We start from the raw sequence: 13,067 nt of genomic DNA on the forward strand, positions 1-13,067 counted from the left end.
TCCACCCCACAATCATCCTTCTCCACCCCACAATCATCCTTCTCCACCCCACAATCATCCTTCTCCACCCCACAATCATCCTTCTCCACCCACAATCATCCTTCTCCACCCCATAATCATCCTTCTCCACCCCACAATCATCCTTCTCCACCCCACAATCATCCTTCTCCACCCCACAATCATACTTCTCCACCCCACAATCATCCTTCTCCACCCCACAATCATCCTTCTCCACCCCACAATCATCCTTCTCCACCCCACAATCATCCTTCTCCACCCCACAATCATCCTTCTCCACCCCACAATCATCCTTCTCCACCCCACAATCATCTTTCTCCACCCCACAATCATCTTTCTCCACCCCACAATCATCCTTCTCCACCCCACAATCATCCTTCTCCACCCCACAATCATCTCTCTCCACCCCACAATCATCTTTCTCCACCCCACAATCATCTTTCTCCACCCCACAATCATCTTTCTCCACCCCACAATCATCTTTCTCCACCCCACAATCATCTTTCTCCACCCCACAATCATCTTTCTCCACCCCACAATCATCCTTCTCCACCCCACAATCATCCTCCTCCACCCCACAATCATCCTTCTCCACCCACAATCATCCTTCTCAACCCGCAATCATCCTTCTCCACCCACAATCATCTTTCTCCACCCACAATCATCCTTCTCCACCCCACAATCATCTTTCTCCACCCCACAATCATACTTCTCCACCCCACAATCATCCTTCTCCACCCCACAATCATCCTTCTCCACCCCACAATCATCCTTCTCCACCCCACAATCATCCTTCTCCACCCCACAATCATCCTTCTCCACCCCACAATCATCCTTCTCCACCCCACAATCATCTTTCTCCACCCCACAATCATCCTTCTCCACCCACAATCATCCTTCTCCACCCCACAATCATCCTTCTCCACCCACAATCATCCTTCTCCACCCCACAATCATCCTTCTCCACCCCACAATCATCCTTCTCCACCCCACAATCATCCTTCTCCACCCACAATCATCCTTCTCCACCCACAATCATCCTTCTCCACCCACAATCATCCTTCTCCACCCCACAATCATCCTTCTCCATCCACAATCATCCTTCTCCACCCACAATCATCCTTCTCCACCCCACAATCATCCTTCTCCACCCACAATCATCCTTCTCCACCCCACAATCATCCTTCTCCACCCCACAATCATCCTTCTCCACCCACAATCATCCTCCTCCACCCCACATCCACCCTTCATCCATCCTTCCCCACCCCACATCCACCCTTCATCCATCCTTCCCCACCCCACGTCCATCCTTCCCCACCCCACATCCACCCTTCATCCATCCTTCCCCACCCCACATCCACCCTTCATCCATCCTTCCCCACCCCACATCCATCCTTCCCCACCCCACATCCATCCTTCTCCACCCCACATCCATTCTTCTCCACCCCACAATCATCCTCCTTCTCCACCCCACATCCATTCTTCTCCACCCCACATCCATTCTTCTCCACCCCACATCCATTCTTCTCCACCCCACATCCATTCTTCTCCTCCACCCCACATCCATCCTTCTCCTCCACCCCACATCCATTCTTCTCCACCGCACAATCATCCTTCTCCTCCACCCCACATCCATCCTTCTCCTCCACCCCACATCCATCGTTCTCCTCCACCCCACATCCATTCTTCTTCACCCCACATCCATTCTTCTCCACCCCACATCCATTCTTCTCCACCACACATCCATTCTTCTCCTCCACCACACATCCATTCTTCTCCACCCCACATCCATTCTTCTCCACCCCACATCCATTCTTCTCCTCCACCACACATCCATTCTTCTCCTCCACCACACATCCATTCTTCTCCTCCACCACACATCCATTCTTCTCCTCCACCACACATCCATTCTTCTCCTCCACCACACATCCATTCTTCTCCACCCCACATCCATTCTTCTCCACCCCACATCCATTCTTCTTCTCCACCCCACATCCATTCTTCTCCACCCCACATCCATTCTTCTCCACCCCACATCCATTCTTCTCCACCCCACATCCATTCTTCTCCACCCCACATCCATTCTTCTCCACCCCACATCCATTCTTCTCCACCCCACATCCATTCTTCTCCACCCCACATCCATTCTTCTCCTCCACCCCACATCCATTCTTCTTCTCCACCCCACATCCATTCTTCTCCTCCACCACATCCATTCTCCTCCACCACACATCCATCCTTCTCCGCCACTCCAGTCCATTCCACTACATTCCACTCCACTCCACTCCACTCCACTCCACTCCACTCCACTCAACTCCATTCACGTCCCCTTCGAGTGAATCTCAGTGGATAAACCCATAGATTGAGTGAAATATGATCTTGACTCCGAGTTTGCACAGGCATTGTTGGCCGCAATTGGCTTGTCTCCTTGTGGTACATTTAATGTCCATGGCGATATAGTTCGCGATAGTGTTTCAGACGTTAATTTTTGCGTTTTTGCCAATCCCAGACATTGGTCTCAGGAAGTGCACAGATGGCATTGTACGAGTGAAAGGTTGTACCTCTTTACATTAAAAACATAGATTACATGTTTTCCCTTGCACCTGACAAAGGCTCCACCCGGAAGTAGGAATAAAATCAAGTTGCGTCGAATTGTAGTGTACGGAGGTGTGGGTTCGTGGAATGGCAAATTCAAGGCCGTCGACCATCAAAGAGGACGCTTTGGACTCGTTACGGCTATGTCAACGTGACTCGGAGAACGTCATCGAGACCCTGACTAGCGTCACCCTGGATTTCATCGATTATAACGGTTTGTGCATTTTCAGCATCGCGCACACTCATTTTGCCTTGTTTTAAAATCTCTAACCGGTTATAAAATATTTATCTTTTACACCCATTGTGCTTCATAAGGTGTATCGTTTCATGTAATTAAACAGTGTTTTTGTGGTAGAAAACATCCATCCGTGGGGTAGAGTACAACGGCTACTTCCAGGCCGTAGATTCGTAAGTAGAGTACAACGGCTACTTCCAGGCCGCAGATTCGGTAAAGTAGAGTACAACGGCTACTTCCAGGCCGCAGATTGTTAAAGTATCGTACAACGGCTACTTCCAGGCCGCAGATTTGTTAAAGTAGGGTAAACGGCTACTTCCAGACCGCAGATTCGTTAAAGTATCTTACAACGGCTACTTCCAGGCCGCAGATTCGTTAAAGTATCTTACAACGGCTACTTACAGGCCGCAGATTCGTTAAAGTATCTTACAACGGCTACTTCCAGGCCGCAGATTCGTTAAAGTATCTTACAACGGTTACTTCCAGGCCGTAGATTCGTTAAAGTATCTTACAACGGCTACTTCCAGGCCACAGATTCGTTAAAGTATCTTACAACGGCTACTTCCAGGCCGTAGATTCGTTAAAGTATCTTGCAACGGTTACTTCCAGGCCGCAGATTCGCTAGCGTAGAGTACAATGGCTACTTCCAGGCCGCAGATTCGTATAAGAAAATCTAGGAACAACCAAATTCAACATTAAAACGTATTGTTTTGGTTTTTGAATAAAGGTTAATTCCCCCTCGTAGGTAGACACACCACAACATGAAGCCTCGCGATAGTTCAGTTATTTCTTAGTGAATGTAAGCGTAGTCCCTTCCTGTGTTTAGTCTTGCGTTGAGGAGGCCAGTGAGCTTAGGTGTTCTTTTGGCGCTGAAATGCCACGCGGCAGGCCTGAACAAGTTTACCGAGGCCAAAGGGAGGCGCGGCAGGAGGAGTGGTCGGTAAGCACGAGCCGCCAATCAGGGCTCGAGGGGAGTGGCTAACCACGACGACCAGAGGCGGGGTTTGGAACATTTGAGTCAGGCCGGGGCGCAGCCATAAAACCCTGCTCCGAACCCCCCCAACTCAGTCAGGTCGGTCAGAGTCGTGTGCACGTGAGTTCCCGGTGAGAACAGTTGAGAAAGAGTTGAGTTGCCGATGAGATGATGAGTTGTGCGCGAGTTGAGAGAAGTCCTCAGTTGAGTTCCCGGTGAGTTGAGTTGAGTTGGCAGTGCAGTTGAGGAGAGAGACGGGAGATGAGTCAGAGTCGTGTGCTGAATTACAGTTCCCTGTGAGACGAGTTACAGTTCCCTGTGAGAGTGAGTTGGGTTGAGCTTGAGAACGCGAGTGGAGCTGCAGAACAAGCGAATTGAATTGCCTATTGTACACGAACTTTCCCCGTGCCCCGTGCCCTGCGCTCTGCGCTGTATTTAATCGCGCGCTCGAGAGGACGACCCGCGCCGGGCCACAGACGCGCGATTTCCTCGTGCCTGCCTTCGCCTGCTACGTGCTGTGAACATCCGAGGGCTTCGCCCCGCGAGCTGTCCGGGAGCGACCGACGGCGAAGCACACTTGGCGCACGAACATTCTTCTCTTATTCTCCCCGTGTGCGTGAGTGGGCCCGTGTCTGGATAAGTAAGATTGATTAAGCTCTGCTCTGTGTGCCGTTTCCTCCTTCATTCTGAATCATTGTACATTGTAAATAAATTGTGTTCTTCCTCTGATTTGACCGTCCTGTCCCTTCCATCCATTGGCTTCGCATGGTACGAATAAAACCGCTCGAATCGGGTTCCAATAAAAGTAACAGCACGAGTCATGTGATACGCATACCACTCGGGCGTACTCTATTAAGCGTGGCTTGTGCGAGGTTCGATCCCCGCTTTCGTAGCAGCGTGGGTTAAAGGTACGTGTGAATTTGTCCCGATACCCTTTTTCACGTTTGCCCGGAAGTGGCGATTCGGGCTCGCGAACCCAAAGACCTAGGGGGAAAAAATGTGTTTAATTTTCCCACTTGTAATGGGAACGGGCTTCGGGAGATCTGCAACAGTATGTTCATTCAAAATATCGTGCCGTTTGCGAAGACCACTTCAAGCTGTCAGCGTTCATATTTGATCAACAGGCTCACGACCTGGGAAACGAGACTTGGAAATTGCTGAAACATGATGCCGTACCGACGCTTTTCAGCCACAAATCGTACACAGTGCCCATATCAGGACCCTCTACATTTTGGAGACATAATGTTCAAATACAAAGACAGGTAAGACCGTTTATATTCTTCTTTTTTTTTTTTGCATAATATTGTTACGGCCACTGGTTTCGGGTTTACCATCAATTCCTGCTCGGCAACCGGAATGCCAATTGGTCAGGCAACCGGAATGCCAATTGGTCAACCAACCAAATCCCCCCATTTACCTGGCGTGACGCTTTCTAACGGTTTCAATCCCTAGATGCGTGCCTGATCTAAACAGGATCCGTCAAGCGGAACTCGCAGTCCAAGTCCCTCCCTCACCCCATTCCCGTCTCCCCCCACCGCCCCCTCTCCTGTCTCCGCAATGCGCTCTACAGAGTGACGGGATTGATCTCTCCCCCAGAGTTACATTCTGCCAGCCTCGTCCCACAGCTTGGCTCCGCTCTGCCTGGCTCCGTCCCGTGTCTCCTCATGCACTGAGGGCACCTCCTCCAGGATCTCCATGAGCTGATTATCCAGAAATCGTCTGGCAATCAACCACACTTAGCATCGCAAATGCGGCGTTTATATAGCGGCGTTTATATAGCAGCTTGCGCTTTACGGTTGCACGGCTCTCGGGAAATCCATCGGAAGGTTTAGCCGGTTGCCTTACAGGAAATGCAGCGGGAAGCCCAATGTACTCATCCGGCTCGGGTTGTAAAAGCATAGCTGTTGTTTCTGCTAATTTGTCACAAGTGAAAATGATACTGCTGATTGCTGGAAATGGCAGTAAATAGCACTCATGCTTTTAGTTTGGACTTCTTGGGTTTTTAAGCAAATGGAGAAACAAAGGAAAAACCTAGTTAAACTGAAACGTATACAGTCCCGCGAGACCCACTAGACCAAGGGCAAGGGCTATCTGAAGGAATACTTGCGAGATAACTAACTCGGGACCTGTATGTTGGTTGCGATTGCCGTCGAGGCCGGTTCACAGAACCGCAACAATATTATCCGTTGCAACTTCGTCGATGTCGCTAGTTGCATAGAGACAATCCACTAGTAACGCTTATACTAAACACCGGTGGGAGACGCTTGGAAACACGTTTTTAGTAAATGAAGACTTTTTCTTAGCGGTTGGAACAGCTGTTAAGCTCAATGCCACAGTTTCAATTTTGAAATTTGGTTCAGGTTAAGAGTAGTTTGTGGAGCGTATCACATTTTAGTTGTTAAACGTGTGTGGAAATTAAATAAAGTCACGAACACCACTCCGAGAAGTCTGTAGACGCAATATAGTCCAGGGACCAATACAGATTTTGGTACCACCCAAGGTCAGCAAACAATTTTGGTATTTTTGTCTTCCTACATGTCTCTCGTTTATATTTTGGTATGATAACCCTGCCTATCTAGTAGCTTAATGATAGTTATCACTCTGTGAACAAACCCACCCGCATGTAATCTGGAAGTTGAATTTTAGGGGAGAGGGGTAGCATTTTTGCTTATAACTTCAGTTCTACTGAACATACTTTTACAAATTATAATTCATTGTGAAGCTACATGATATATCGACACAACTATTATATTTTCATCTTTAGTTGTCAGGTGATTTCCTCAGTGGTCAAAAGGTCATGTTTGAATTGCAAAAGCGAAAATTAAGAGTGTTTTTATTTTCAACTGATCTTATTACTATTTCGTGATATGTAGATGCTGAAATTATTTCATAATGTATAGATAATACATTGTAGATTTAAAATAACATATCATTCACAAAACTTCAACAATTAACCCTATGTTAACCCTTTTTTATGCAAGCATTATTTCTTCGATTTCCGAAATTTTTTGTCATTGTCTGTACAAATGTGAAACCTGCTTTAAATAGAGCATTATGATACTAAAATAATATTGTGACTAGTAAATGAATGAATGATCGTTTTTTTAAAAGGCCATTTTCCCCGCTAGAGCGGGGGTTAGCCTTGCGGGCCCCATGACAATCATGGTTCCCTGTTTGAGGCAATGTTTTTATGGCCGGATGCCTTTCCTGACGCCAACCCTAGGTCACGCTCTGACGATGCGCAGGGATACGGTGTACCTATTCTAAATCGGGGTACACACCGTGATCATTCATCCCAGTAAGCTGGTACTCAATTGGCCGACCTCGGAAGGATGACAGGCTGAGTCAACCCCCCTGGCGTTAATTCAGCGATCGACCGGGATTCGAACCCAGGATCGTAGGATCCCAAGCTAAGGATCCTAGGATCCTGGGATCCTCCTAGCACCCTAACCGCTAAGCCAACACCAGGCTAGTAAATGCAATTGTGACTAGTAAATGCTAAATGAAATATGTCTTGTGCCTTGCTTTCCTTGCAGAGGTGATATGCAGTATATTGGTGAAGAACTAAGATATCTACAATGGATCTACCAACTTGTGACCAGTATCCTACACCGCAGAAACGTGCAAAAATGAGCTGCATCATTCATTGCACTGACGATGATTCGGAGCTAGCAACGCTGCAAGGTCTTGAATCCTGGAAAACCCTGCTTAGAGCGGCAGAAATAAGAAAACACACTCCACTCTTGGAGGTGCCAGGGGCCCAGAAGAAAGTGAAGTACCACAGATTCAGTATCATCGCAAATGTCGCAGTGTATTCACTATGAAAAAGCTTCTTGAAGCCATCACAAACCGTGGTATCCAGAACCAAGGTGCTGATGTTAAGGCTTAAAGATACTGGTACAAGAAAATCATCTAGAGATGCACCAAGTACTTCAAGAGTATACGAAAGGCTATGCATCTTCTGTAACAGCTCAAGCAAATACCTGCCAGGAACACGTACACAAGAACGCCTCACACAGTGTTTGGAGTTAAGAGCTGATGCCAAAGTTCGTGAAGCAGCTACTAGGAAATTTGATGAAAAAGTTCTTGCAGCAGTGAGTCGATACCTTGTTGCAGCAGAGGGACAATACCGCAACTCTTGCTATAGATTGTACACAAAAGAAGAGACGACAGCCACATTTAGTACGAGTGAAGACCTTGAAGAACAAGAGTATGAGAAAGCGGTGGAACAAGCATATGAGCAGCTCATCATGTACATCAGGAATGACCTTTGGCCACATCCTGATGTTTTTCCATTGATGGACCTCACATCAAAGCTTGAAGAATCCCTGAAATCTCTTGGCATTGCACAAATTAAGCCATCGACCAAAAAATACATCCGCCGAAAGTTGGAGAGTACTTTCACTGGATCACTCCACTTTGTCTCTGATGAGAAGGGTAAGATTCTTGTCTATCCAGACTGTATATCAATTGGAGCTCTTGTCAAACAAGCCCACAAGTTAAAACAGGATCTCCAGACAGCAAGAGCTGTCACAGAAGAGGATGTCATCACAAAAGCGGCCATGGTGTTAAGAAACAGCATCAAGAAGCAAGATGCACCCCAAACATGGCCACCTGACACAGAAAAATGCATTATTCCTGAACCAGTTACTACATTCCTGGAGACACTGCTGACTGGCGAGAATAATTGTGATAATCCTTCACCAAGAGTCCAACGCCTGGTAACTTCATTTGGCAGTGATCTGGTATTTGCTGTCACAAATGGCAGGACATGATGGGGATCTGGCCATTGAGTGGATGTGAGGTACACCTGCACCAGAGGCTGTGTTGAACCTGCTATCCTGCTCATGTGTACGATCATGCAAATTACCAATCTGCACATGCCTTGGACAACAACAGCAACATGCATTTTAAGGCCATTTTCCCTGCTAGAGCGGGGGTTAGCCTTGCGGTCCCCATGACAATCTTCTCCATTTTGCCCTATTTTCTGCATCTCTCCTCGTTAACCCCCTTGCCTGCATTTCTTCTTCCACCATCTTTAGCCAAGTCTTTCTCGGTCTTCCCCGTCCTCTACTTCCTTCTACATCAATTTCCATCACTCTTCTCAACCAGTCACTTTCATCCTTCCTCAACACATGACCAAACCATCTCAGCCTGTTCCTCTTCACAGCATCAATCACAGGCAATATTCCCATCATCTTTCGCAATTCATCATTTGTCTTCCTCTCTCTCAACGATACTCCGCACATCCATCGAACCATTCACATTTCCACCCTTTCCATCCTTCGTTGCTGCTCGACGTTCATTACCCATGTCTCGCTCCCATAAATCATAACACTTCTCACACATGCAGCATACACCTTTCCCTTCAGCTTCAGCGACACTCTCCTCCTCATCAGCACGCCACTCAGTTCTCGAAACTTCTTCCATGCACATCTCACTCGAGCAACCGTTGCCGAGTCTGATCCACCTTCTCCATTCAGCATGTCTCCGAGGTAGCAAAATGTTTTCACACCTTCCAGCTTCACGCCGTCTCCAAGATCCAACTCAACATTTCCTCCATCTGCAGCTCCCTCTGTGCACACCTTACATTTGAATGTAGCTGCCACACTGGTAAATGACCCTCTCAGACCACTACATTTTTGATGAACCCACTCAGCACACATTGTACATTGAATGGAGTTCACTCCGACACCCTTCCTGCACACAGCACACGGCCACTTCCCAGTTCTTTCCACCTCACCACATGCTTTACCACTTGCCATCACCTTCGTCTTTCCAATATTCACCTTCAGACCTTTTGTCTCCATACATTCCTTCCACTTGTTCATCTTTTCCTTCAGTCCATCCATACTTTCCGCAATCAACACCAGATCATCTGCATACAACAACTCCCACGGTAAACCCTCCTTTACGTTCTGAGCCAGCACCTCCATCACAGCTACAAATAGTAGTGGACTTAGTACCGACCCCTGATGCACTCCCACCTTCACCTCAAACTCACCACTGTTCCCGTCCTTCGTCCTTACAGCTGTGCGCGCTCTTTTGTACATTGCCATCACTACTCTGATCAACCATTCCTCCACTCCTAACTTCCTCAATGCCCATGTCAATACTTTGCGTGGAACCCTATCGAATGCTTTCTCCAGATCAACAAACCCAAAAAACAACTTCTTCCACTTCTCCATGTACTTCTCCTGCAACTGCCTCACAATGAAAAGCGCATCTGTCGTTCCTCTTCCTGGCATAAATCCAAACTGCATTTCGTCGATCTTCACTTTCTTCCTTATCCTCCTCTCCAACACCCTTTCCAATACCTTCATTCCATGCTCCAATAACTTTATCGCTCGGTACGAGCCACATTCCAGAGGGTCACCTTTCCCCTTGTATAGAGGGACGAGGGTACTCGGTTCCCAATCCACTGGAATGCGGCCTTCTTTCACCACCAGATTACAGATCTCTGTCATTCTCTTCACACCCCCAACTTCCTGCTGCCTTCAACATATCTCCCACAACTCCCGTCGGCCCTCCCTCTTTTCCACTCTTCATTGCTGTTATCGCTTCCTCAACTTCCTTCTCAGTTATCTTCTCTGCCGGTCCTAAAACTGGGTTACTCTCTATGTTGCCATCCCATTCATTCTCTGTATTCAACAGCATTTCCATATATATTTTCCATCTTCCTTTAATTCCATCTGGGTCGACAACGATTTGTCCCACTTCATCCTTCAAGCAACTCACCCCCATCACGTCACACCTCTCTTTCGCTATGTGCTTTGCAATCCTGAATACTGCTTTCTGACCCTCTTCTGAATCCAAGCGTTCTCCGAACATTTTCCTACATGCCTCCTGCGCCTTTGCTACCTCTTTCTTTGCAGCCTTCCTGGCTGCCTTATAACTTTCATGCTCTGCTGTTTCTGCTCCCGTACCCTTCGCCTTCTGCCACTCCTTGAACTTCTTCCTCTTCTCGTCAATCCTCTTTCCAACTTCATCATCCCACCACCATGTTTCCGAGTGCCTCGGTGGTCCTTTTGTCCATCCACATACCTCACCAACGGCTCCCAACAGACTAGCTTTCATTGACATCCAACCACTTTCAAGCTCAACCACATCATCTTCTACCCTACTCAGCCTCTCTTTTAATGCCTCCCTTACTGTCACCTCTTTCAACCTCCACACCTTCATTCTTGGTTGGTACTTCACCCGCCGAGCTCTCCTCGCACCTTTCATTTTTATGTCGCAGACAACCAAGTGGTGCTGTGAAACAGCCTCCTCCCCCGGGATCACCTTTGTGTCCCGGAGGTGCCCCCTATCTCGCCTACGCACCATCAGGTAGTCAACGGTTGTCGTCGACCCACCTGACGTGTATGTAACAAGCTTATTATCCTCTTTCTGGAACTGAGTATTACAAATCAACAAATCAGCTCCATCAGCAAACTCCAAAATCCTTTCACCTTCTCCATTTCTCACACCATATCCGTAACCCCCATGAACTCCCTCAAAACCATCCATACTCCTTCCCACATGTCCATTCAGGTCTCCTCCCACCACAACAACCTCTTCATCTTTCACGTTTTCCATCAGCTTCTCTATCGCACACCAGAACTTGTCCTTCTCTTCATTGCTTCGACCAACCTGCGGAGCATATCCCGAGATGACGTTCACCAAGAGCTTTCCAATCATCATTTTCACCATCATCAACCTATCACTCACTCTAATCACACTCACCACACTGTCTACAAACTCCTCAGAAAACAGGACACCAACACCATTCACGCCCTCTGGGCACCCTTGCCACACAAACTTGTATTTCTGTCCCTGCCTACCCTTCACCATTCTCACACCACTTCCCTTCCATCTCGTCTCTTGCACACAACATATGTCCACTCTTCTTCTGACCAATACTTCCACCACTTCTCCTGATCTCCCTGTCATTGTCCCTACATTCCATGTCCCAAACCTCAGAAACCGATCTCCACTTCGGGCTGCACCCTGCCCCAATATGTAGTTGTAATTGTCATGGTTCTCTTTTTGAGGCAATGTTTTTTATGGCCGGATGCCCTTCCTGACGCCAACCCTCTTAGTCGTCTCTTACGACACGCAGGGATACGGTGTACCTATTCTGACCAGGGTACACACTGGGAAACGTTTAAAACATGGAAATTCTGGGGGGGGGGGGGGGGGGGCGTCGTCAGCATCACGGCTGCAGTTTAAACATATTCCAACAATATCCAAACAGAACCATGAAAACCATGAAAAACAATCTGGGAAAAGTCTCCAAGCGAGAACGTGGATTTGAGAAGGAAGGAGCAGAGGCGGGAGAGAAACGAGATACAGGGGGCGGGGCACAAGCCGAGACGAGGAGGAGAGCGAACAAACGTGTCCGGGAGGGGAGAAAGAATCAATATAGAATTCTTTGTCTAGGGAGGTGAGGTGAGGGGGAGAAAATAAAATAAAAGAAACAAGCAATGCAGCGGAGGAAATAACCCAAACCGACAAAACACTGACGGGGGAGGGAAGCCCCAAGTTACCAGGCCGCGCACGAGGTACGACTCAGAAAACGATTAACTACACACAAGTTTGTACGAATTACAAACCAATACCAACCAGAAACACACAATAACACGTACACAGAAAAATAACCAGTGGAAATTTGACAAAGACAAGAATGGGAAAACACTTAAACTTCGATGCCGTGGAGAGCTCAAAGTACGCTTCACTCGCCCGAGGAACCGGAAATCAAAAATCTCCTTGGAAATGGTCTGAAATGCACAGACATGTGACCAGACATGCTTGACAGACATAGCCCTCCATAACCTGGCCCCATCCTACCTGGCTGACCTCCTCTCCAGACACACTCCCACCCGCAACCTCCGCTCTGCTGGTACCAACCTCCTGACCCCCCCCCCATCCGGACCAAATTTAGATCCTGGGGGGACAGGATGGGCCTTCTCCATCGCTGCTCCCACCCTCTGGAACTCACTACCTCACACCATCAGAGACTCCTCCTCACTCACCACATTCAAAACATCACTCAAGACCCACCTGTTCAACACTGCATTCAACATTTAACCCACAGCATCTAACCCCTAGCTTCAAAAAGGGGACCAAAAAACAACAACAACTACGGTCCCCGAAAAAGGCCAACCCCTGCTTTGCGGGGAAAAATGGCCTCTAAACGGTGGTTTTTATCTAACCCCTGACTATCTCCTCTCCTTCTCCCTCCTTTGTGCTTTGAATATTTCCCTA

The 13,067-nt window shown here is 47.9% G+C and overlaps 1 protein-coding gene across 2 annotated transcripts in view; it reads left to right on the top strand.

The window, feature by feature from the left end:
- Positions 1 to 2,529: 2,529 nt before the first annotated feature.
- The window catches only part of NSMCE2 (NSE2 SUMO ligase component of SMC5/6 complex), a 29,938-nt gene continuing 19,400 nt past the window's right edge, over positions 2,530 to 13,067 (top strand). The window contains exons 1-2 of one of the 2 annotated variants that reach the window (XM_068125495.2): positions 2,550 to 2,827; positions 4,946 to 5,083. Coding sequence is in view for 1 of the 2 variants with exons in the window: in XM_068125494.2 (XP_067981595.2) it covers positions 2,701 to 2,827 (127 nt within the window). In the remaining variant the exon portion in view is untranslated. Of the gene's footprint in view, positions 2,828 to 4,945; positions 5,084 to 13,067 lie in introns of both variants that reach the window. The other variant, XM_068125494.2, reaches the window with a different exon arrangement.

Source organism: Myxine glutinosa, chromosome 8 (assembly GCF_964187855.1).
Source record: "Myxine glutinosa chromosome 8, kmMyxGlut1.1, whole genome shotgun sequence".
Lineage (NCBI taxonomy): Eukaryota > Metazoa > Chordata > Myxini > Myxiniformes > Myxinidae > Myxine > Myxine glutinosa.